Genomic DNA, 26,929 nt, shown 5'->3' with positions numbered 1-26,929 from the left:
TGACGTCTAAATATTGCTTTAAAACTTCTTCAACATCTAGAGGATGAATACTGGAGTCTTCAGTTGATTAGCAGATAAAAACTGGGAGGAGAGATGGAGATCTCCACTCCGAATACTAGTATCTCTGCGAGATCAATTTATACAATTTAAAATAATACATACCGTATATACTCGAGTATAAGCCGAGATTTTCAGCCCCTTTTTTTAGGCTGAAAGTGCCCCCCTCGGCTTATACTCGAGTCACGCAGATCAGGTAGGCAGACGGCGACCATTCCACTATTCAAAAGCCGCGCCTCCCTGTCTGTGATAGGCGGAACACTCAATTTCCCAGCAGTCAGTGTTCCGCCTATAACGGACATCCGCTCATCCTCATACCATGGACGAGGATGAGAGGATGTCCATGATAGGCGGAACACTGACTGCTGGGAAATTGAGTGTTCCGCCTATCACAGACAGAGAGGTGTGGCTTTTGAACAGTGGAATGGCCGCCGTCTCTCAGATGAGAAGAGGAGAGGTGCGGCATGGCACACAGAGGCTGCAGAAGGCAAAGAGACAGGTAGGCTGCGATGGACACAGGGAGGGACAGGACACAGGGATGGACGGGACACAGGGATGGACGGGACACAGGGATGGACGGGACACAGGGATGTATGCAGCTGCAGATGGGCATTGTTGACCCTCTTTTCCACTCTTTTAAGCTGTAACAGTAGCTGCTGCATGTCTCACCCTCGGGTTATACACGAGTCAATAAGTTTTCCCAGTTTTTTTGTGGTAAATTAGGGGCCTCGGCTTATATTCGGATCGACCTATACTCGAGTATATATGGTAGAAGTTATTATACAGCCATACAAATTATACAAAATATTTCCAACAAACTCTCAAAACTGCTGGAGATGTGCCGACACCCCAGGAAATTTCACCCACATATTATCTGGTCTTGTCCAAAGATAGAGATATTCTGGAGGGAGGTTTTGAGAGTAATTACTATAGTAACATCAGTCTCTCTAAATCAAGAGGCAGAGATCTGCCTATTAGGACTAGCAGGGAATAATATCACCCCCTATAGGGAGGAGAATACAGGGGGGTCTGTTGCTTTTTTATGCTAGAAAGACAATAATGCTGAATTGGAAGAAGGCGGAAGCTCCAACGTTAACACAGTGGAAAAATTTAGTAAATAGTAATCTACCATTATATAGGGAAACATATTGGAGTAGAGGACATGGAGAGAAATATGAGAGAGTATGGGCAAGTTGGGTAGAAAATTCCATAACGGCATCCGGATAAAACAGTATGGAGATAGGGCAAGCCACACCAACAGGGGGGGGAAGGGGTAAGAGGGATATGAATGTATCTGTACAATTTTGTAGTATTTGAGGCCATGAATATGAATGGATTTTATGGAAGGTCCTAAGAGAGCGCCTTGAGGCGATTCAGTTCCCGTTGTGCGCTATACAAGTTATTCATTCATTTATTCAGAGTGATAAATGTAAATGGTGAAATGTATAATGGATATGTAAAAAAAACTAATAAAGAGATATTTAAAAAAATATATCAATATCAGATCAGAGACATTCCGTACTTCTCTTCTCACCATGAAAATGATTATTATTATATCGGATTTATATAGAGCCAGCAGTACATCACTGTCCCAGCAGGGGGCGGCACCTCTACCTCACCCCAATTCCATTGTCACTGAGCCTTATTCACCTCTCTGAGTAAAGCCAGCCATACATTGTACAATTTTCCTTTAGATTTACCAAAACCATATAATATGAGGTCCAACCTAAATATTTTCAATTTGTGTGCAATCAGGCCAGCCCTTCTACTACGAAGTTGAAGGTAAAGCTAAAGGAAATTGAATAAGAAAATTGTATAATGTGTGGCCAGATGAAGAATTACCCATTGTTTAATTCTAAAGTGTATTTTTCATAATAAACTTTCATTCTACAAGTCTACAAGTTCTCCAGGATTGAATTTGTTGGGTGGCGGAGGACCACATACAGTTCTTATTTCAGAGACTTTAATGAATAAGGCTAAAAAAGCTGGAAAATAGGCTGGAAGCATAGAAGACTGACAGTAGAAAGGTACCAAGTTGTCAGGAAAAAATGTTTGTGTCCATAAGCCTAAGAACCCGTGATCGTGTACGCGTGTGCATACGTGTGCGGGAGTGCACATTGGCGCCAGGTGGTCAATTTAAACCGCACTAGTCCTCTGTGTCAGTGCCATTGCTCCTGAACATCTGTTCCTGTGTTGCTCCTCTATTGCCGACCTCACCTGTACCTAACTCTGCCTAAAGACCACCTGACCCCTGCCTTGCCCCTGGACTATTCTTCTGCCTGCTCCCTTGGGTGATCTGCCTTGCTGTTTCTGACCCCGGCCTGGTTCCGGACTACTCTTCTTCCTGCTGTCTGTCCCTTGATCTGCCCAAACGTTGCTGACCTTGCATTGGGTATTGTACCCGCATCGCCTGACCTGTGCCTGCCTCCAGCTCTGGTCATTCCAGCTGTGTGCATCCAGCCAGTCATCTCTGCCCACCCTAATGCACATTTCAGGCACTGGTACCACTCTGTGCTCTGCTGTTCCCTGTTACCTTACCAGGGCTCCTGACCCAGAGCTGTAAGAGAGACCTCCCTCTGCACTTCAGACTTCATCTCCAGGTACGTTACACAAGTGTTCCATGAAGTTTGTCCTTTTTTTCCTTGCTATGAGGTTATCTCCATGTGTACATGAAATCATCTTCATGGTGAAAATTCTGCCCTCTGGAACTCGTCCCCTTCAGGGGTGTTGTGAGGATTGCGAAAGAGTTTGGGGCACAAAAGGAGGTGCACGTCATGTGACATGTATACGTTCCTTGAGCATCCATTCAAGGGCGAATACTGCTGCATAAAGTGTGAGCAGGTATGTTTCCTTGGAAACTCAGACCCTGAATGCGAGGAAGCAACTGGCAACACTGCAAAGCATTGCCATCCTAAAAATGTCAGGTGCTGGGAGGGGCCGGCACAGAGGCGGGTTGAGATACGGAGGTGAAGGCGCCCAAGCAGAGTAGTTGGGTGAAAGTTAGACGCGGTAGAGGGAAAAGTGTTAGGGACTCGGGAGGCCAGTCCTTAGCTGGAACATCCCAATAAACGCTCCCAGTTGTGTGATGTTGGGGAGGTCAGTCAAGGAGTGGCATTACTGGAGCCGAGTGACCCCCCTAGCTTCCAGGGGAACAACTCCCATAGTGAGGATGGGGGCAAGGCTACAGGAAAGGATAGGCAGGTACTGATAGTACGGAATTCGACTATTAGATCAGCCTTTCTCAACCTTTTCAACACAGAGGAACCCTTGAAATAGTTCTCTGTGGTCTCAGGGAATCCCCTGCTAAAAATGTGAAATCTACAACTCATGACACATTAATGTGATGATCAGTGGGAAGAATGGTCCTTACAGATAGCTAAAAAGATCAATGGTGTGGGTGGGAACTTATCTGAGAGGCAGAAATTGCCCAATGCTGAAGGAACCCCTACAACCTCTGGAGGAACCCTGGTTGAGAATCACTGATTTAGAGGGACAGATAGGGCAATCTGTCACAAGGACCATGATCCCCAAACGGTATGTTGTTTACCGGGCGCTCAGGTTCGGCGTCTTGCAGATTGAATGGACAGATTGCTGGGTAGAGGAAGATGAAGCATTCTTATAAATGATTTTAGAGACATCGGCGCTATATCCAGGGTGGTATTTTCAGAAATACTACCGGTACCTTGAACCACACCAAAGAGCCGGCAGGAGATTAGGGAAATTACCAAGTGGCTGAGGAGCTGGTGTATGAAGGAGGGTTTGGGTTCCTGGAGAACTGGGCTGACTTTTCAGTCAATTACCGGCTCTGTAGCAGGGATGGACTGCACCTTAATGGGATGGGTGCGGCTCTGTTGGGGTAGAAGATTACCAAAAATTTAAGGGACTTTTAAACTAGGTGGTGGGGGGTGGGATCACAGGAAGATATAGCTGGCAATGAGCGAAGGTCAGAAGGTACTACAGGGGGAATTAGCGGTAGTATAACCAGAATACCTAAATCAATGGTGAGTCGGTTGGCAGTATCCAATTGCAACCCCAAAACAAATAAGTAGGAAATATAATGCACCCATAAAAAATTAAGAGGCATGTATACAAATGCTAGAACATGGGCGTCCGCAGGTAGGGGCAAGGGGGGTCAAGTGCCCCCCCCCTGGAATCAAGGATCGGATCTTAAATTCAGCACAGTTGCGTCGCTATCAGGATGCGGGCAGCACGCACCTGGGTGCCACCCGCCAGTGGGGTGACACCATCAAGGAACTGTCTACCCCCCCCATCAGTGTAGTGGGAATTCAGCTCTTTCCCCTGCTTAGTCCAGCAGACAACTCGGCGCTGGATTCAGCTCAATCAAGAGAGAGATTGAGAGACTGCAGCCTGGAAAAAAGCTGAGGGAGAGAGTGCTACAGGACAAAGAACGAGGAGTGTGCTGCCCAGCACCACCAGAGAGAGAGCCACACTGCCCAGCACCACCAGAGAGAGAGCCACACTGCCCAGCACATCAGAGAGAGAGCCACGCTGCCCAGCACCACCAGAGAGAGAGCCACGCTGCCCAGCACCACCAGAGAGAGAGCCACGCAGTCCAGCACATCAGAGAGAGAGAGCCACGCTGCCCAGCACCACCAGAGAGAGAGAGCCACGCAGTCCAGCACATCAGAGAGAGAGAGACGCGCTGCCCAGCACCACCAGAGAGAGAGCCACGCTGCCCAGCACCACCAGAGAGAGAGAGCCACGCTGCCTAGCACCACCAGAGAGAGAGCCACGCTGCCCAGCACCACCAGAGAGAGAGAGCCACGCTGCCTAGCACCACCAGAGAGAGAGCCACGGTGCCCAACACCACCAGAGAGAGAGCCACGCTGCCCAGCACCACCAGAGAGAGAGATCCACACTGCCCAGCACCACCAGAGAGAGAGAGCCACGCTGCCCAGCACCACCAGAGAGAGAGAGCCATGCAGTCCAGCACATCAGAGAGAGAGAGCCACGCTGCCCAGCACCACCAGAGAGAGAGAGCCACGCAGTCCAGCACATCAGAGAGAGAGAGCCACGCTGCCCAGCACCACCAGAGAGAGAGCCACGCTGCCCAGCACCACCAGAGAGAGAGAGCCACGCTGCCCAACACCACCAGAGAGAGAGCCACGCTGCCCAGCACCACCAGAGAGAGAGAGAGCCATGCTGCCCAACACCACCAGAGAGAGAGCCACGCTGCCCAGCACCACCAGAGAGAGAGAGCCACGCCTCCCAACACCACCAGAAAGAGAGCCACGCTGCCCAGCACCACCAGAGAGAGAGCCACGCTGCCCAACACCACCAGAGAGAGAGCCACGCTGCCCAGCACCACCAGAGAGAGAGAGACTGAGCCACTACCAGGGTACAGACATGCTACACTACTGACCAACTCACCCCTGGGGAACCCAGAGTGAGTGATCATCCAGCCGGAGGGATCACTGCTGTAGTTTCGCTGGGTCTGGTAAGAGGGGTTGTTGGCCATTATCCGTTATTTATCCTAGGGATTGTACTATGTCTGCAGTCTCTGACCATGATAATGTGATAATGACATTGTAGAAAAGGGGCGGTGCATGGGTGACCCTAAAATGATGTCCCCCCCCTGAAAAAAGTTCTGTGGACAGCCATGTGCTAGAAGTCTGGCTAACAAAATGGAAGAACTGGAGCTGCTGATATATTTTGGCTTTGTGGGAACATCAGAAACTTGGTTTGAACAGGTCACATGACTGGCTGGGAACTATGAATGAATGACTTGTATAGCGCTGCAAATGCAAACTCAATCGCCTCAAGGCGCTTGATCCGATCTGCGTTGACTTCCTTCTTAAAAGATGTGGGTCTTGAGTTTTTTCCTGAAGGCCCGATGGTTTCCTTCCAAGTGGATTTTCGTGGGTAGAGCTTTCCCTAGCCATGGTCCTTGGACTGCGAATCTTCCAGGGGTCTATCCAGGGGTATTCCTTGTATTGGAGGGTAAGAGAGGGGGAGGGGTGTGCCTATATATCAAGATTGATGTACAGGTGAATGTGCGAGACGACATTCCAAATTGGGCAAGGGGATCGGTGGAATTCCTGTGGCTGGAGCTCCCAAGGGAAGAAACACATGGGAAAGTAATACTGGGCCCCCACAGGCCCCCTAACCTGAAGGATGAGGAGTCTGATTTCCTATCACAGTTAGAAATGGAGGCGAGGCAGGGTTATCATCCTGGGGGATTTCAATTATCCCAATATAGACTGGGCAGATGGCGCTGCTCACTCATCTCAAGGCTCGTAATTTCTTAAATGGCTTGAAACAAACAGCAGGACTAAGGGTTGGGACTTTGAATGAAGCAGGCAGGCCTAAGCAGTTTACATTTATTGGAAATCAAGGATAAGTTGCATGGGGGTAATTCCAAAAAAGGTAATGGTCATAAATGAAACAAAATTGAAATTGTAAAATAGACTGGGAACCCATTATGTGATACAATGGGTCATCCGTCCTATACTTGGTAAAGGGTATGGTAATGAGATGCTAATGAGTGTATAGGTAAGGATAGGTTAGTGAGAGTAGAAAGTAAATATGAGGTGAAGTACATAGAAAATTAAAGTGGTAGTAAACCCTTACAAAACACTTTCACCTACAGGTGAGCCTAGATTAAGACTTACCTGTAGGTCCAAGAAATATCTCCTAAACCTATACGGTTTAGGAAATATTTCCTGAAAGACCGGCACCACTGTCTACGACGCATGCGCATGCACTGAGCGCGCCACAGTTAACGGCGATATGCCGTGAGTGGTGGCTCCCGTGCGCATGCGCGGGACTGACGTCATCACGGCTCCGATGAATGACAGCGGCGGAGCAGCAAGACCCACCAAGAAGATGGAGGCTCCGGACTACAGGGGACAGCGGTGACATCGCTGGCTGCTGTGTCAGGTAAGTGACACATAATGGACTACTATGTGATGTGATGCGATGCGATGCATAGTAGTCCATTATGCTTTACCTTTGCAGGGAATCAAAGAGGAAGTAACACCCATCAGGGTTTACTTCCTCTTTAAGAAACCATATTAATCAGAGGAATTAGATAAGATCAAATGAAAGTGCAGCTTGAATAATTGATGAATAGTTGAGGACAAACTACCTAATAAAGACTTCAATTCTGAGTGATCCACAAAGTGTGCAGGTAAAAACCTGGAACCACCATGTGAGACAAACCGCCCCAGAATGGCTTATAAGGGCTAGTCTGCCACACCCACCAACGCCACGTGGGCGCGCACTATGGAGAGTAGGCAACTTGCAGCTGGGCGGAACCGCCCCCAAACACAACAGTGCCAAAAATGTCCCACCACCCGGCTGCTAGATGTAAAAGGCGATTGAAAGCGGTGGCGCCAAAGGCGTGGCACAACAGTTCCGTTGTATAAGGTGTGACGTCGATGCGTAGTACAGGGTTTCCTTCCTTGTTGAGTCCCGGTTTGTCATAACCACCTCAGATCCCACCAGTGGTACCCCTAGGGGTTTTCTGATCCATGTTGGCACATTGCTACTGCATAGATAAGGACAATGTAAGTACTGTTGAGAGTGGTTTTGGGGGGTTTTATCCTAGGCAAGATTACCTCTAATTATCTCATTTTAATCTCCTTCCCATGATGGGGTCACACCTTACAGATATTGGGCGGCACAGTGGTGTAGTGGGCGACACAGTGGTGTAGTGGGCGGCACAGTGGTGTAGTGGGCGGCACAGTGGTGTAGTGGTTAGCACTCTCACCTAGCAGTAAGAAGGGTCGCTGGTTCAAATCCCAACCAGGACACTACCTGCCTTGAGTTTGCATGTTCTCCCTGTGCCTGCGTGGGTTTCCTCCAGGTACTCCGGTTTCCTCCCACACTCCAAAGACATGCAGGGAGGTTAATTGGCTTCTGTTCAAAATAGGCCCTAGTATATGAATGGGGACCTTGGATTGTGGCTCCTTGAGGGTAGGGACCGATGAGAGTGCAATGTACAGGGATAGGGACCATTGTAGACACTCAGGATGGACTGGTGTCTTTATTCAACTAACTATGTAACTATATATTCTTATTACTATTATACTACAGCATTCAGTTTTCCACGTGCATGCTCCTGAAGAGTGGACGAATCCACGAAATGCATAGAGATATTATATGCCATGTTTATATGTTGTACCTATTTATTGATCCCTTGTGTCATATGATTTGGATTATTAAGTGGCAAATTGTTATTGCTGTATGCTCATCTATGGAATGAATGATATCGGGTTATCTTTGTTTACTGATGATTACCTTCATGTAACTAATTCTTTTAGATAGGGATGGAGGCAAATGACTTTACCCGGTCACAGCCTCATTTAAAGTCCCAACGTTTTTCTTTTTCTTCTATTAAATGGCTTGAAGGGAAAATTTCTTGTGTCATTCGGTGGATTCCCCAACTAGAAATGATGCTCTGCTAGATCTATTAATTACAAATAAGAGAGATCTGATGACAGATGTGGAAATACGGGGAAACTTAGGAAACAGCATCATAGTAAAAAGAGGCACGAGGGTAATACACCGAGTTTCAAAAGAGCCAACACCTCTAAACTGCGCTCAATACTACAAGATATTAAATGGGATAAAATCCTAGAAACATTGAACACGGGAAAAACGGGAGTGTTTTAGGAACATGTTAAATAAAGGGTGTCATCTAGTGCATCCCAATGGGCAATAAAATATAAAAGGTGGCTAAACTTTAATGTCATTTAATGTAATAATGGGCAACAAATAAAAGACAGAAGGTTAAACCCGGGTGGCTAAACTTAAAAAGACATATTAACCGGTTCCCGACCAGCGCACGCCGATGTACATCGGCAGAATGGCACGGGCAGGCATATTGGCGTACAGGTACATCCATTTTTAAATGTCGCCCTGCCATCGCATGCGTGCCGCCGTGGGGGTCCCCCGAAATTTCATACCAGGCTCTGGCATGGAAATTAAGGGGAACCCCACGCCAAAAAAAAATGGTGTGGGGTCCCCCTCAAAATCCATACCAGACCCTTCAGGTCTGGCATGGATATTAACCGGTTCCCGACCGGCGCCCACGCCGATGTACATCGGCAGAATGGCACGGGCAGTCATATTGGCATACAGGTACGTCCAATTTTTAATGCCGCCCTGCCATCAAGAGCGCACCACCGGTCGGGACCCCTGTGAGTCCAGTCACGGGCCCCGCGGACTCGATCACCAAGGGGACTGCCGTGATCGTCTCACGGGGCGGCTGAACGGAGAGATGTCGTTGTAAACAGCATCTCCCCATTCTGCCTAGCAACAAGTGACGCTGATCTCTGCTCCATGTGATTGGAGCAGAGATCAGTGTTCACTAAAAGAAAGCCCAACCCCCCCACCCCACAGTTAGTAACACACCCCTAGGAACACTTAACCCCTACACTGCCACCCACTGCTTAACCCCTTCACTGCCAGTGTCATTTACACAGGAATCACTGCATTTATATAGCACTGATTGCTGTATAAATGACAATGGTCCCACAAATGTGTCAAAAATGTCTGATGGGTCCCCCACAATGTCGCAGTCACAATAAAAATCGCTGATCGCCGCCATTACTAGTAAAAAAAAAATTATTAATAAAAATGCTATAAAACTATCCCTTATTTTGTAAACGCTATAACTTTTGCGCAAACCAATCAATAATCGCTTATTGCGATTTTTTTTACCAAAAATATGTAGAAGAATACGTATCGGCCTAAAATGAGGGAAAAAACATTTTTTATATATATTTTTGGGGGATATTTATTATAACAAAATTGTCGCTTTATTTTTGTTTATAGCGCAAAAAATAAAAACCGCCGAGGTGATCAAATACCACCAAAAGAAAAGCTCTATTTGTGGGAAAAAAAGGACGTCAATTTTGTTTGGGAGCCACGTCGCACGACCGCGCAATTGTCAGTTAAAGCGACGCAGAGCCGAATCGCAAAAAGTGGTCTGGTCTTAAGCCAACAAAATGGTCCGGGGGCTGAAAGTGGTTAAAGAGAAAATTGGCCTTTATAAAATATGAGGCTGAGGGGTGATTGTCAGCATTCCAACACTACAAAGAATGCAATAAGAAGTGCAGGAGAGCAATCAGGGCAGCTAAAATAGACTATGAGAGGCACATAGCAGAGGAGAGTAAAAAAAAAATCCCAATAAATGTTTTAAATATATTAAAAAAGATATATAGTAAAAAAGATATATAGTAAAAAAGAATATATAGTAAAAAAGTGAGCTCAGAGCATGTTGGCCCCACAGGGGATGATCAGGGGAAGGAGAAGACATTTGTAGCAAATGGTTTCTTCTCTTGAGTGTTTAGGTAAAGAAGGGGTATAATAATCAGGACTGTATCTTTAGTAACACATCACAGAATGTACCCTTGTGGCTAACAGAAGGAAATGTCAGAAATAGACTGGAAAAACTTGAATCAGTCACCGGGGCCGGAGTGGCCGACACCCCAGAGTCCTCACAGAACTCATTCAGGTTGTAGGCAGACCGCTGGTCCTCTAACTGACTGGAGTGTTTCCAGCTGATTGGAAAAAAGCCAACAACGTTCCAATATTCAAAAAAAGGGCCGAGATACATCCTTGGAAACTACAGAGCAGTCGGTCTAAAGCCTCGTACAGACGATCGGATTTCCATCGCACAAAGCGATAAAGGATCTTTGTCCGAAGGGCGTTGGCCGTGAACTTGTATTGCATACAAACGGCAAAGAATTGTTGGCCAACAAACACGAAACTAGGTGGTTTTTCAGATCTTTAGCGCCACCCTTTGGGCAACTTCTGCTAATGTTGTGCTATGGTTAGCATTTCATCTGAGCATGTGTGTTTGTACTTTGGATTTTTTTCCGACGGACTTCTGTACACTCGATATCACAATCCGACATCGCACGTTTGTTGTCGGAGAATTGTAAAGCATGCTATCCCACATTTGTTGTCGGAATTTCCAACAATTGTCCGATGGAGCATCCGACATCCTGCCATCGGAAAATCCGATCGTGTGTACGATGAAGAAGAATCCGGGGGTCCTGGTAGATGACCAGCTTAGCAATAGCAGGCAATGGCAGCACAATATTAGCATATAAAAGGAAAGTTACTCCAGAGATAAAACAATAACACTGCCGCTTCATAAAACAAAGGTCCAGCCGCATTTTATGTATGTGCATTTTGAGTATGTAACATGCTGATTGTGCAGGGGTTAGGAGTACGTAACGTGCTGATTGTGCAGGAGTATGTAATGTGCTGATTGTGCAGGGGTTAGGAGTATGTAACGTGCTGATTGTGCAGGGGTTAGGAGTATGTAACGTGCTGATTGTGCAGGGGTTAGGAGTAAGTAACGTGCTGATTGTGCAGGGGTTAGGAGTACGTAACGTGCTGATTGTGCAGGGGTTAGGAGTACGTAACGTGCTGATTGTGCAGGGGTTAGGAGTACGTAACGTGCTGATTGTGCAGGGGTTAGGAGTACATAACGTGCTGATTGTGCAGGGGTTAGGAGTACGTAACGTGCTGATTGTGCAGGAGTATGTAACATGCTGATTGTGCAGGGGTTAGGAGCATGTAACGTGCTGATTGTGCAGGGGTTAGGAGTATGTAACGTGCTGATTATGCAGGAGTATGTAACATGCTGATTGTGCAGGGGTTAGGAGTATGTAACGTGCTGATTGTGCAGGGGTTAGGAGTATGTAACGTGCTGATTGTGCAGGGGTTAGGAGTACGTAACGTGCTGATTGTGCAGGAGTATGTAATGTGCTGATTGTGCAGGAGTATGTAACGTGCTGATTGTGCAGGAGTATGTAACGTGCTGATTGTGCAGGAGTACGTAACGTGCTGATTGTGCAGGGGTTAGGAGTATGTAACATGCTGATTGTGCAGGGGTTAGGAGTATGTAACGTGCTGATTGTGCAGGGGTTACGAGTACGTAACGTGCTGAAGGTGCAGGGGTTAGGACTACGTAACGTGCTGAAGGTGCAGGGGTTAGGAGTACGTAACGTGCTGATTGTACAGGGGTGAGGAGTACGTAACGTGCTGATTGTGCAGGGGTTAGGAGCAGGCCCGGGCTGGGACAAAAAATAGGCCCGGGCATTTTGCATTGAGCAGCCCAAAACATGTTAACCGTCCCCTTCCCCACTCTCCTCCCCAACAGATCCCCTGAGAGGTGTGGGAGGGGTGAGGTGGGACCAGGAAAGAGCATGGGGGATTGCAGAGCACAGGGAAGAACCTTTAGAACATGGGGTGGGGCAAGAGCACAGGGGAGAGGCAGGGAACACAGGGAAGAAGAGGAGAACACAGAGGGGCAGCGTAGAGCATAGGGGGAGGTGGAGAGCACAGGGGGGAAGTGGAGAGCATGTGGGGAGGTCGAGAGCAAAGGGAGGGCGGCGGAGAGCACAGGGGGGCTGGCGGAGAGCATGGGGGGGTGGCAGAGAGCACGGGGGTGGGGAAGAGCACGGGGGGTGATGGAGAGCACAGGGGGGGTGGTGGAGAGTATGGGGGGAGGTGGAGAGTATGGGGGGCAATGGAGAGCACAGGGGGGAAGCGGAGAGCGTGGGAATGATGTGGAGCACATGGGGGGTGGTGGAGAGCATGGGGGGAGGTGGAGGACATGGTGGGAAGGTGGAGAGCATGGGGGTGGCGGAGAGCACGGGGGGCAGTGGAGAGCAAGGGGGCAGCGGAGAGCACGGGGGGCAGCGGAGAGCACGGGGGCAGCGGAGAGCACGGGGGGGCAACAGAGATCAGGGGGGCAACAGAGAGCATGGGGGGGCAACAGAGAGCATGGGGGATGTGGAGAGCACAGGGGGGCAAGTGGAGTGCGTGGAGGTGATGTGGAGAGCACAAGGGGGCAACGAAGAGCATGGGGGTGATGTGAAGAGCACAGGGGGAGATGGAGAGTATGGGGGATGGCAGAGAGCATGGGGTGGAGGTGGAGAGTATGGGGTGGGAGGTGGAGAGTATGGGGGAAGGCCGAGAGCATGGGGGGGAGGTAGAGAGTATGGGGGATGGCAGAGAGCATGGGGGGGTGGCAGAGAGTATGGGGGGGAGGTGGAGAGTATGGGGGGGGGGGGTGGAGAATATAAGGGGATGGCAGAGAGCATGTGGGGGAGGTGGAGAGTATTGGGGGAGGCGGAGAGCACAGGGGGCAGCGGACAGCACGGGGGGCAGCGGAGAGCACGGGGGGCAACAGAGATCAGGGGGGCAACAGAGAGCATGTGGGGGCAACAGAGAGCATGTGGGGGCAACAGAGAGCATGGGGGGGCAACAGAGAGCATGGGGGATGTGGAGAGCACAGGGGGGCAAGTGGAGTGCGTGGGGGTGATGTGGAGAGCACAAGGGGGGCAACGAAGAGCATGGGGGTGATGTGAAGAGCACAGGGGGAGATGGAGAGTATGGGGGGATGGCAGAGAGCATGGGGTGAAGGTGGAGAGTATGGGATGGGAGGTGGAGAGTATGGGGGAAGGCCGAGAGCATGGGGGGGAGGTGGAGAGTGTGGGGGATGGCAGAGAGCATGGGGGGGTGGCAGAGAGTATGGGGGGGAGGTGGAGAATATAAGGGGATGGCAGAGAGCATGTGGGGGAGGTGGAGAGTATTGGAGGAGGCGGAGAGCACGGGGGGCAGCGGAGAGCACGGGGGCAACAGAGATCAGGGGGGCAACAGAGATCAGGGGGGCAACAGAGATCAGGGGGGCAACAGAGAGCATGTGGGGGCAACAGAGAGCATGGGGGGCAACAGAGAGCATGGGGGGGGCAACAGAGAGAATGGGGGATGTGGAGAGCACAGGGGGGCAAGTGGAGTGCGTGGGGGTGATGTGGAGAGCACAAGGGGGGCAACGAAGAGCATGGGGGTGATGTGAAGAGCACAGGGGGAGATGGAGAGTATGGGGGGATGGCAGAGAGCATGGGGTGAAGGTGGAGAGTATGGGATGGGAGGTGGAGAGTATGGGGGAAGGCCGAGAGCATGGGGGGGAGGTGGAGAGTGTGGGGGATGGCAGAGAGCATGGGGGGGTGGCAGAGAGTATGGGGGGGAGGTGGAGAATATAAGGGGATGGCAGAGAGCATGTGGGGGAGGTGGAGAGTATTGGAGGAGGCGGAGAGCACGGGGGGCAGCGGAGAGCACGGGGGCAACAGAGATCAGGGGGGCAACAGAGATCAGGGGGGCAACAGAGATCAGGGGGGCAACAGAGAGCATGTGGGGGCAACAGAGAGCATGGGGGGCAACAGAGAGCATGGGGGGGGCAACAGAGAGAATGGGGGATGTGGAGAGCACAGGGGGGCAAGTGGAGTGCGTGGGGGTGATGTGGAGAGCACAAGGGGGGCAACGAAGAGCATGGGGGTGATGTGAAGAGCACAGGGGGAGATGGAGAGTATGGGGGGATGGCAGAGATCATGGGGTGAAGGTGGAGAGTATGGGGTGGGAGGTGGAGAGTATGGGGGATGGCAGAGAGCATGGGGGGTGGCAGAGAGTATGGGGGGGAGGTGGAGAGTATGGGGGGAGGTGGAGAATATAAGGGGATGGCAGAGAGCATGTGGGGGAGGTGGAGAGTATTGGGGGAGGCGGAGAGCATGGGGGGAGCGGAGAGTATGGGGGGGGCAGAGAGTATAGGGGGTGGTGGAGAGTATGGGGGGTTGGCAGAGAGCATGGGGGGGAGGTGGAGAGTATGGGGGGTTGGCAGAGAGCATGGGGGGGAGGTGGAGAGTATGGGGGGGGAGGTGGAGAGTATGGGGGGTTGGCAGAGAGCATGGGGGGAGGTGGAGAGTATGGGGGTTGGCAGAGAGCATGGGGGGGAGGTGGAGAGTATGGGGGGTTGGCAGAGAGCATGGGGGGGAGGTGGAGAGTATGGGGGGTTGGCAGAGAGCATGGGGGGGAGGTGGAGAGTATGGGGGGTTGGCAGAGAGCATGGGGGGGAGGTGGAGAGTATGGGGGGTTGGCAGAGAGTATGGGGGGGAGGTGGAGAGTATGGGGGGGTTGGCAGAGAGTATGGGGGGGGAGGTGGAGAGTATGGGGGGTTGGCAGAGAGCATGGGGGGGAGGTGGAGAGTATGGGGGGTTGGCAGAGAGCATGGGGGGGTGGAGAGTATGGGGGGGGAGGTGGAGAGTATGGGGGGGAGGTGGAGAGTATGGGGGGAGGTGGAGAGTATGGGGGGTTGGCAGAGAGAAGCAGGATAGGAGTGGGGGGGGTGGGGCGGCTGCATATAGAAGAATAATTCTCTCCATCCTCCTCCTGCTTCTCTCCCTCTCACAGGCATTCGCTACTGCAGCCGGAAGATGGAGAGAACCATTCTTCTATATGCAGCCGCCCCACCCCCACCCCTCCTCCTATGCAGTTTACAGGGGGGGGTGAACTCACATTTTCTTTTCCAGCACTTCTCGACAGAAGACCGTCTCATCTATAGCTCCCAGCTCCGATGGCTGAGCTTAACTGGCAAGGAGAAGCTGGATGAGCCCCGCAAGGACTTGCAGCCTGGCCCTATGGCCAATCCGGGCCTGGTTAGGAGTATGTAACATGCTGATTGTGCAGGGGTTAGGAGTAGAGGTCGACCGATATGGGTTTTTCTCTGGCCGATGCCGATATTTAGAAATCATGGCGGCCGATATATGATGCCGATTTTTTTGGGCCGATATGTTAGGCCGATTTTATTTTATTTATTTTTTTCCTTTTTTATTATTATTATTTTTTAATCCCCCTTGATCTAACACACCTTTCCCACTGGGGCGTTTTTCAGGCGCTTTTGGGCTAAAAATAGCGCCTATAAAGTGCCTGCAAAATGGCTCCCCTGCAGTCTGTGTGAAGTACAGAGTGCTTTCACACTGAGGCGATGCGCTGGCAGGATCTTAAAAAAAAGTCCTGCAAGCAGCACGTTTGGAGTGGTGTATACCCCTCCCCCACCACTCCTGCCCATTGATATGACTGGGCACCACTGCCGAAGCGCATGCAATGCGATTTGGCAGCAGTGCTTCATGGGCGCATTTAACCTCTTCCTTGGCCGCTAGCTGGGTTATATGTGCCCCACTAGCAGCCAAATAGCACCGCTAAAATGATGGTAAAGAGCCGCTAAAACTTGCGTTTTACCATCAACGCCTGCCCGCTCCAGTGTGAAAGCCGCCTTCATACGTGATACAGAAAATTTCTTACTTGTATGTCTGATTTAGATTAAAAAAAAAAAAACCTATGTATTAAATAAAAACGGGTAGTCAAAACTTTTGGACGAAAAAAAAAAAAAGGGCTAATTTTACTGTTTTTATTTTATTTTTATTTTTAAATGGTGTATTTTTTTCCCCAAAAAATGCATTTGAAAGACCTCTGTGCAAATGCCGTGTGACATAAAATGTTGCAACAACCGCTATTTTATTCCCTAGGATCTCTGCTAAAAAAATATATATAATTTTTGGGGGGTCTAAGTGATTTTCTGGCAGAAAATACAGGATTTTTACTTGTAAGCAACAAGTGTCAGAAAAGATTTAGTCTTTAAATGGTTAAACTGAGAACTTCTACACACAGAGATGACTTCATTCATTCAAGTGTAAACATTGGATCTTTTTGTTCTTTTCTTGGCAGTCCAGAGAGGAGGAAAGTGTTGCTATGACAACTCAGACAACTCACACTGACTTCTATTACAGAATCTATACAGAAGTCATTTCAAAGTCCCGCTGTAGTTCTAAATCGGCTTTTTATCAGCACAATCGGCCGATGCCGATTATTTAAAAAACGGCAAATATCGGCCGATATATCGGTCGACCTCTAGTTAGGAGTATGTAACATGCTGATTGTGCAGGGGTTAGGATCACACTGGATAGGAAAAACATACAGGGGGGTCTCCCACCTTAAACCAGTCATATTGGAGATACTGGTCATCTCGGAGATACTGGTCATAAACCCTTTATATCCCTCCATATCCCCAGTGAAGGTGATCCACAGAGATTAAACAAATCCACCTACATAAGTGGTACCTGTTTATCTGCGGTCTTCTCTTCTCTGCAGCCAGTCAAAGTGCTGAATTTATACAGCTTATCTGGGCTTTCAGAAAAAAGGGGGCAGAGAGCTTAAGTCACACTCTGCAGAGCTCAGTGAGAGCTGATTGGAGGAAAGGGAGGGCTACCCCCCCCCCCCCCCCCCCCCGCCACACACACACACACACACACAGCTGAGACTATTAATCACAGGCGGCGTGATGGAGCTCCCTCCCCTGTCACCATTTATCTGTTGGTGTCAGGAAAACAGAGCAGAGGAAGGAGGCAGCAGACAGAAATTATACTTAGTGCTCTGGACTGAGACGAGTACACTCTATAGATCCGTGTTTCTCAACTCCAGTCCTCAAGGCGCCCCAACAGCTCATGTTTTCTTATATAAAATTCCAGAACATCGGCTGGGGGGGGGGGGGGGGAGACGGGGGGGGAACTGACAGGAATTGGACACAGTGAGTGACCCATGTACTCTGCTCAGTTTATGAATGGAGAGGAGGCTTTGTCTCCTCTCCATTCATCTTTAGTGCCCGAGAAAGGGACTGGGGAATCTGTGTCCTCAATCCCTTGTCTGTCTCACAGATGTCAGGGGTCTGTTCCGTACGTCTCACCAAAGCCCCCCAAAAAATGTAAAAAAAAAATTGTAAAAAAATATCAAAAGAATTAAAAAGTGTAAAAAAAAAAAAAAAAAAAAACTGACACCACTTCCCCAAAAATCATTTTTCAAAAATGTCAAAAAATCGATTATTAAAAATAAAAAAAAGACTGACACCGTCCCCTGCCACATACCCCCTCCCCCCCCTCACCCCCCATCCCCCTCCATCCCCCTCCCTAGAAGCACTGTAAGAGAATATTGAAATGGGTTTTTGCAAGTTATGGTGTCTGCATAGAGGAGAATAGAGGGTGCAATCAGGTCCAGCTGAACCACACAGTGTAGGGCAGTACAAGGGCACTTACCTGTGACAGTGAAGAGGGGGAGGAGTATGTAGAGGATATTTGGGGGTCTCATTGTCTCCAGAATTCGGGTTCCACCCTACAATGACATGGCTGAGTGTTCCTTATCGGGAGAGAAAAGACTTTCTGTTTGGAAGAACTGACACTTCCTGGGAGCGGAGAATAACCCCCACCATCCGGAGGGAGGAGGCCGAGTTCGCCACCTGGAGGACAGAGAGAGGTACTGCATACTGACACTGATCATTATATATATATTGACACTGATCATTATATATATATATATATATATATATATATATATATATATATATATATATATATATATATATATATATATATAGAGAGAGAGAGAGAGAGAGGTCGACCGATATTTGCAGTTTTTTAAATAATCGGCATCGGCCGATTTGTGCTGATAAAAAGCCGATTTAGAACTACAGCGGACTTTGAAATGACTTCTGTATAGAAGTCAGTGTGAGTTGCTGAGTCGTCATAGCAACACTTTCCTCCTCTCTGGGCTGCCAAGAAAAGAACAAAAAGATCCAATATTTACACTTCTGAATGAATGAAATCATCTCTGTGTGTAGAAGTTCTCAGTTTAACCATTTAAAGACTAAATCTTTTCTGACACTTGTTGCTTACAAGTAAAATTCCTGTATTTTCTGCCAGAAAATCACTCAGACCCCCAAAAATTATATATATTTTTTTAGCAGAGATCCTAGGGAATAAAATAGCGGTTGTTGCAATATTTTATGTCACACGGCATTTGCACAGAGGTCTTTCAAATGCATTTTTTGGGGAAAAAAATACACCATTTAAAAATAAAAATAAAATAAAAACAGTAAAGTTAGCCCATTTTTTTTTTTTTTTGTCCAAAAGTTTTGACTACCTGTTTTTATTTAATATATAGGTTTGTTTTGTTTAATAAATGTTTAAGTGTAAGAAATTTTCTGTATCACGTATGAAGGCGGCTTTCACACTAGAGCGGGGAGGCGTTGATGGTAAAACGCAAGTTTTAGCGTCTCTTTACCATCATTTTAGCGGTGCTATTTGGCTGCTAGTGGGGCACATATAACCCAGCTAGCGGCCAAGGAAGAGGTTAAATGCGCCCATGAAGCACTGCTGCCAAATCGCATTGCATGCGCTTCGGCAGTGGTGCCCATTCATATCAATGGGCAGGAGTGGTGGGGGAGGGGTATATACACCACTCCAAACGTGCTGCTTGCAGGACTTTTTTTTAACCTCCTGCCAGCGCATCGCCTCCGTGTGAAAGCACTCTGTACTTCACACAGACTGCAGGGGAGCCATTTTACAGGCACTTTACAGGCGCTATTTTTAGCCCAAAAGCGCCTTAAAAAACGCCCCAGTGTGAAAGGTGTGTTAGATTTTATGAGATCAAGGGGGATTAAAAATAAATAAATAAAATAAAATCGGCCTAACATATCGGCCCAAAAAAAATCGGCATCATATATCGGCCGCCATGATTTCTAAATATCGGCATCGGCCAGAGAAAAACCCATATCGGTCGACCTCTAATATATACTGACACTGATCATTATATATATACTGACACTGATCCTTATATATATACTGACACTGATCATTATATATATATACTGACACTGATCATTATATATATACTGACACTGATCATATTATATATACTGACAATGATCCTTATATATATACTGACACTGATCCTTATATATATACTGACACTGATCCTTATATATATACTGACACTGTTCCTTATATATATACTGACACTGATCATATTATATATACTGACAATGATCCTTATATATATACTGACACTGATCATATTATATATACTGACACTGATCATTATATATATACTGACACTGATCCTTATATATATACTGACACTGATCATTATATATATATACTGACACTGATCATTATATATATACTGACACTGATCATATTATATATACTGACAATGATCCTTATATATATACTGACACTGATCCTTATATATATACTGACACTGATCCTTATATATATACTGACACTGTTCCTTATATATATACTGACACTGATCATATTATATATACTGACAATGATCCTTATATATATACTGACACTGATCATATTATATATACTGACACTGATCATTATATATATACTGACACTGATCCTTATATATATACTGACACTGATCCTTATATATATACTGACACTGATCATTATATATATACTGACACTGATCCTTATATATATACTGACACTGATCCTTATATATATATACTGACACTGATCATATTATATATACTCACAATGATCCTTATATATATACTGACACTGATCCTTATATATATACTGACACTGATCATATTATATATACTGACACTGATCCTTATATATATACTGACACTGATCATATTATATATACTGACAATGATCCTTATATATATACTGACACTGATCATTATATATATACTGACACTGATCATATTATATATACTGACACTGATCCTTATATATATACTGACACTAATCATTATATATATACTGACACTGATCATTATATATATACTGACAATGATCCTTATATATATACTGACACTGATCCTTATATATATATACTGACACTGATCATTATATATATACTGACACTGATCATTATATATATACTGACACTGATCATTATATATATACTGACAATGATCCTTATATATATACTGACACTGATCATTATATATATACTGACACTGATCCTTATATATATACTGACACTGATCCTTATATATATACTGACACTGATCATTATATATATACTGACACTGATCCTTATATATATATACTGACACTGATCATTATATATATACTGACACTGATCATTATATATATACTGACAATGATCCTTATATATATACTGACACTGATCATTATATATATACTGACACTGATCCTTATATATATATACTGACACTGATCATTATATATATACTGACACTGATCATATTATATATACTGACAATGATCCTTATATATATACTGACACTGATCATTATATATATACTGACACTGATCATTATATATATACTGACAATGATCCTTATATATATACTGACACTGATCATTATATATATACTGACACTGATCCTTATATATATATACTGACACTGATCATTATATATATACTGACACTGATCATTATATATATACTGACACTGATCATTATATATACTGACACTGATCCTTATATATATATACTGACACTGATCATTATATATATACTGACACTGATCATTATATATATACTGACAATGATCCTTATATATATACTGACACTGATCATTATATATATACTGACACTGATCCTTATATATATATACTGACACTGATCATTATATATATACTGACACTGATCATATTATATATACTGACAATGATCCTTATATATATACTGACACTGATCATTATATATATACTGACACTGATCATTATATATATACTGACACTGATCCTTATATATATATACTGACACTGATCATTATATATATACTGACACTGATCATTATATATATACTGACAATGATCCTTATATATATACTGACACTGATCATTATATATATACTGACACTGATCCTTATATATATATACTGACACTGATCATTATATATATACTGACACTGATCATATTATATATACTGACAATGATCCTTATATATATACTGACACTGATCATTATATATATACTGACACTGATCATTATATATATACTGACAATGATCCTTATATATATACTGACACTGATCATTATATATATACTGACACTGATCCTTATATATATATACTGACACTGATCATTATATATATACTGACACTGATCATTATATATATACTGACACTGATCATTATATATACTGACACTGATCCTTATATATATATACTGACACTGATCATTATATATATACTGACACTGATCATTATATATATATACTGACACTGATCATTATATATATACTGACACTGATCATTATATATATATACTGACACTGATCATTATATATATACTGACACTGATCCTTATATATATACTGACACTGATCATTATATATACTGACACTGATCATTATATATATACTGACACTGATCATATATATATATATATATATATACTGACACTGATCCTTATATATATATATACTGACACTGATCCTTATATATATACTGACACTGATCATTATATATATACTGACACTGATCATTATATATACTGACACTGATCCTTATATATATACTGACACTGATCCTTATATATATACTGACACTGATTATATATATATATATATATATATATATATATATATATACTGACACTGATCCTTATATATATACTGACACTGATCATTATATATATACTGACACTGATCATTATATATATACTGACACTGATCATTATATATATACACACTGACACTGATCATTATATATATATATATACTGACACTGATTATTATTTATATACTGACACTGATCATTATTTATATACTGACACTGATCATTATATATATACTGACACTGATCATTATTTATATACTGACACTGATCATTATATATACGGTATACTGATATACTGACACTGGTCATTATATATATACTGATATACTGACACTGGTCATTATATATATACTGACACTAATTATTATATATATACTGACACTGATCATTATATATATACTGACACTGATCATTATTTATATACTGACACTGATCATTATTTATATACTGACACTGGTCATTATATATATACTGATATACTGACACTGGTCATTATATATATACTGACACTAATTATTATATATATACTGACACTGATCATTATATATATACTGACACTAATTATTATATATATACTGATCGTATGATCATATATATATATATATATATATATATATATACTGACACTGATCATTATTTATATACTGACACTGATCATTATATATATACTGACACTGATCATTATTTATATACTGACACTGATCATTATATATACGGTATACTGATATACTGACACTGGTCATTATATATATACTGATATACTGACACTGGTCATTATATATATACTGACACTAATTATTATATATATACTGACACTGATCATTATATATATACTGACACTGATCATTATTTATATACTGACACTGATCATTATATATATACTGATATACTGACACTGGTCATTATATATATACTGACACTGATCATTATTTATATACTGACACTGATCATTATATATATACTGACACTGATCATTATTTATATACTGACACTGGTCATTATATATATACTGATATACTGACACTGGTCATTATATATATACTGACACTAATTATTATATATATACTGACACTGATCATTATATATATACTGACACTAATTATTATATATATACTGATCGTATGATCATATATATATATATATATATATATATATATATATACTGACACTGATCATTATTTATATACTGACACTGATCATTATATATATACTGACACTGATCATTATTTATATACTGACACTGATCATTATATATACGGTATACTGATATACTGACACTGGTCATTATATATATACTGATATACTGACACTGGTCATTATATATATACTGACACTAATTATTATATATATACTGACACTGATCATTATATATATACTGACACTGATCATTATTTATATACTGACACTGATCATTATATATATACTGATATACTGACACTGGTCATTATATATATACTGACACTAATTATTATATATATACTGACACTGATCATTATATATATACTGACACTGATCATTATTTATATACTGACACTGGTCATTATATATATACTGATATACTGACACTGGTCATTATATATATACTGACACTAATTATTATATATATACTGACACTGATCATTATATATATACTGACACTAATTATTATATATATACTGATCGTATGATCATATATATATATATATATATATATATATATATATATATATATATATACTGACACTGATCATTATTTATATACTGACACTGATCATTATATATATATATATACTGACACTGATCATATATGTAGCGGATGACATTTGGGATGAAATGTCACACGCATGTAAGTTTTTGGTCTCAGAACAATAAAGATTTCTGAGGGGTAATTATGTAGGTTGGGCCTTAACACCAGTCTGGCCGGGCTGTGTTTGGAAGTTCTGCCTGGTCATGTGAGCGGTGAGGTGAGCGGTGAGGGGCACATGACAGGTCAGAACCAGGCTTGGTTGGATGCAGGCCCGGACTGGCCATAGGGCGCATTTGCCCGGTGGGCCGCGGCCTGCCAGGCCGCATATCACTGGGAAGCTGGTCCAGTGACAATCCGCCATAAGCTCCGCGGAGACGGCCGCATTTATTTCTGCCAGAGACTGAGTTGCGCTGGGCTGGGCTGCGGGCTGGACTGCTCCTTGTGCCAGCGCCGCTCACCACAGCCATCTCCTCGGCCTCGGCCACCTCCGCGGCCTTTCACCTTTGCAGAAGATGTCATGTGAAGAGGACAGGTCATGTGACCGAAGGGGGAGGAGTTGGAGGAGAACTCATCTTAGTGTCGTAAAAGAACCTTCAACTAGAAAGGTAAGTGACACTATTGCCTGCTTCATATGTATATTTTTTTATGCATCTTTGCTGATAATGTTTGTTTGTTTTTTTCCATGCCTGCCATGTGTTTTTTTTTTTTATCATGCCTGTGCCAATGTGTTTTTTTTTTTTTTTAATCATGCCTGTGCCAATGTTTTTTTTTTTTTTCATGCCTGCCAATGTTTTTTTTTTTTTTATCATGCCTGCCAATGTGTTTTTTATATCTTGGCTGATAGTGTTTTATTTATTTTTTTCATGCCTGGCTATGCTTTAGGCTGGGTTCACACTGCAGCGATGCGGGAACGCCGCGGATGCGCGGCGGGTTCCCGCATCGCATGCCTCCCGGCAGCAGTTCACACTGCCCTATGCGAACTGCTGGGAGTGTCAGTGAAACGTTAATGACACCCCCAGATCAGTTCGCATATCGCAGTGCAATCTGCAAACTCGACAGGAATCGGATCGCATGGTGTGAACCCCCATGCGATCCGATTCTGCTGCGGACCAAAAAAGGGTCCTGTGCGAGTTTGGGGCGGGTACGATGCGAATTCAGCCATACTATCTGTATACTATCTGTATGGCTGAACTCGCATCGCACAGAGATCGGATGTGATTTGCACTGCAGTGCGGTGCGAATCACATCCGGTTCTCGTAGCCGCAGCAGTGCGAACCCAGCCTAAAACTGATCTTAATAAAAAATAAAAGTGGTCAGTCTCTCATAGAGATCCCTTTCACACTGGTCATCTCCTGTATTAGATCCGCAGTCTCTGGTCATCTCCTGTATTAGATCCGCAGTCTCTGGTCATCTCCTGTAATAGATCTGCAGTCTCTGGTCATCTCTTGTATGAGATCTGTAGTCTCTGGTCATCTCCTGTAATAGATCCGCAGTCTCTGGTCATCTCCTGTATTAGATCCGCAGTCTCTGGTCATCTCCTGTATTAAATCCGCAGTCTCTGGTCATCTCCTGTAATAGATCTGCAGTCTCTGGTCATCTCCTGTATTAGATCTGCAGTCTCTGGTCATCTCCTGTATTAGATCCGCAGTCTCTGGTCATCTCCTGTAATAGATCTGCAGTCTCTGGTCATCTCTTGTATATGATGACTGTGAAGGGGGAGGGGCCAAAGCAGACACCTGCTGCTGAGTCCTGGCAGAACACCGGATAACAGAAAACGTGAGTTCCGCGCCGTGCTCTGCGCTCACCCCCTTATAACCTGGATAGGAGGAGCGATGGGGGCGGCTGCATATAGAACAATCATTCTCTCCATCTTCCTCCTGCAGTATCAGAATGCCTGTGAGAGGTAGAGGAGAAGCAGGAGACTGCAGGAGGAAGATGAAGAGAATGATTGTTCTATATGCAGCCGCCCCCACCCCTCCTCCTTTCCTGCTTATTACTGCTGCCCCCCCCCTGCTCTCTACACCACCCATACTCTTTGCCTTCTCGTGCTCTCTGCCACCCTCCCCCAGTGCAATCTACCTCAACCATGCCCGCTGCATCCCCCAGTGCGATCGACCTCCCCCATGCCCTCTGCCACACCCCCCAGTGCAATCCACCTCACCCATGCCCTCTGCCACCCCCCCAGTGCGCTCCACAACCCCCATGCCCTCTGCCACCACCCCAGTGCGCTCCACCTCCCCCATGCTCTCTGCCACCCCCCCAGTGCAATCCACCTCACCCATGCCCTCTGCCACCCTCCCGTGCAATCCACCTCACCCATGCTCTCTGCCACCCCCCCAGTGTGCTCCACCTCCCCATGCCCTCTGCCACCCACCCAGTGCAATCCACCTCCCTATGCTCTCTGCCACCCCCCCCTGTGCAATCCACCTCAACCATGCCCTCGGCCACCCCCCAGTGCAATCCACCTCCCCCATGCCCTCTGCCAACCCCCAGTGCGCTCCACCTCCCTATGCTCTCCACTGCCCCCTCCCTATGTTCTCCACCACCCTCCCTGTCGTCTCCACCTACCCAATGCTCTCTGCCACCCTCCCTGTGCTCGCCACATCCCCCCATGCTCTCCACCACCCTCCCTGTGCCCTCCATCTCCCCCTATGCTCTTTGCTGCCTCCCTGCGCTCTCCACCTCCCCCCATGCTCTCCGACGCACTCCCTGCACTCTCCACCTCCCCCCATGCTCTCCACTGCCCCCCCTGTGCTCTCCACCACCCTTGCTGTGCTCTCCACCTCCCCCTATCCTCTCTGCTGCCCCCTGTCCTCTCCACCTCCCCCTATGCTCTCCTTGTGCTCTTCTCTTCCTCTCTGTGCTCTTGCCCCACCCCATGTTCTCAAGACTCTTCCCTGTGCTCTCCATACCCCCATGCTCTTTCCTGGTCCTACCT

General features: G+C 45.4%; 2 protein-coding genes across 6 annotated transcripts in view; both read right to left on the bottom strand.

Annotated features, from left to right (window-relative positions):
• LOC143929728 (natural cytotoxicity triggering receptor 3 ligand 1-like) overlaps window positions 1–18,119 on the bottom strand; it is a 34,129-nt gene extending 16,010 nt beyond the window's left edge. The window contains exon 1 of the mRNA XM_077453702.1: window positions 17,964–18,119. Within this exon, the coding sequence (XP_077309828.1) occupies window positions 17,964–18,015 (52 nt within the window). The 5' untranslated portion in view covers window positions 18,016–18,119. The remainder of the gene's footprint in view (window positions 1–17,963) is intronic.
• Window positions 1–26,929, bottom strand: part of LOC143929724 (hemicentin-1-like) — a 419,992-nt gene that overhangs the window by 128,788 nt on the left and 264,275 nt on the right. The window lies entirely within an intron of this gene.

This window comes from Lithobates pipiens, unplaced genomic scaffold (genome assembly GCF_037356315.1).
Source record: "Lithobates pipiens isolate NorthernLeopardFrog02 unplaced genomic scaffold, aLitPip1_a1.2 Scaffold_24, whole genome shotgun sequence".
NCBI classification, from domain to species: Eukaryota; Metazoa; Chordata; class Amphibia; order Anura; family Ranidae; genus Lithobates; species Lithobates pipiens.
This window is presented reverse-complemented; position numbering and strand designations above follow the sequence as displayed.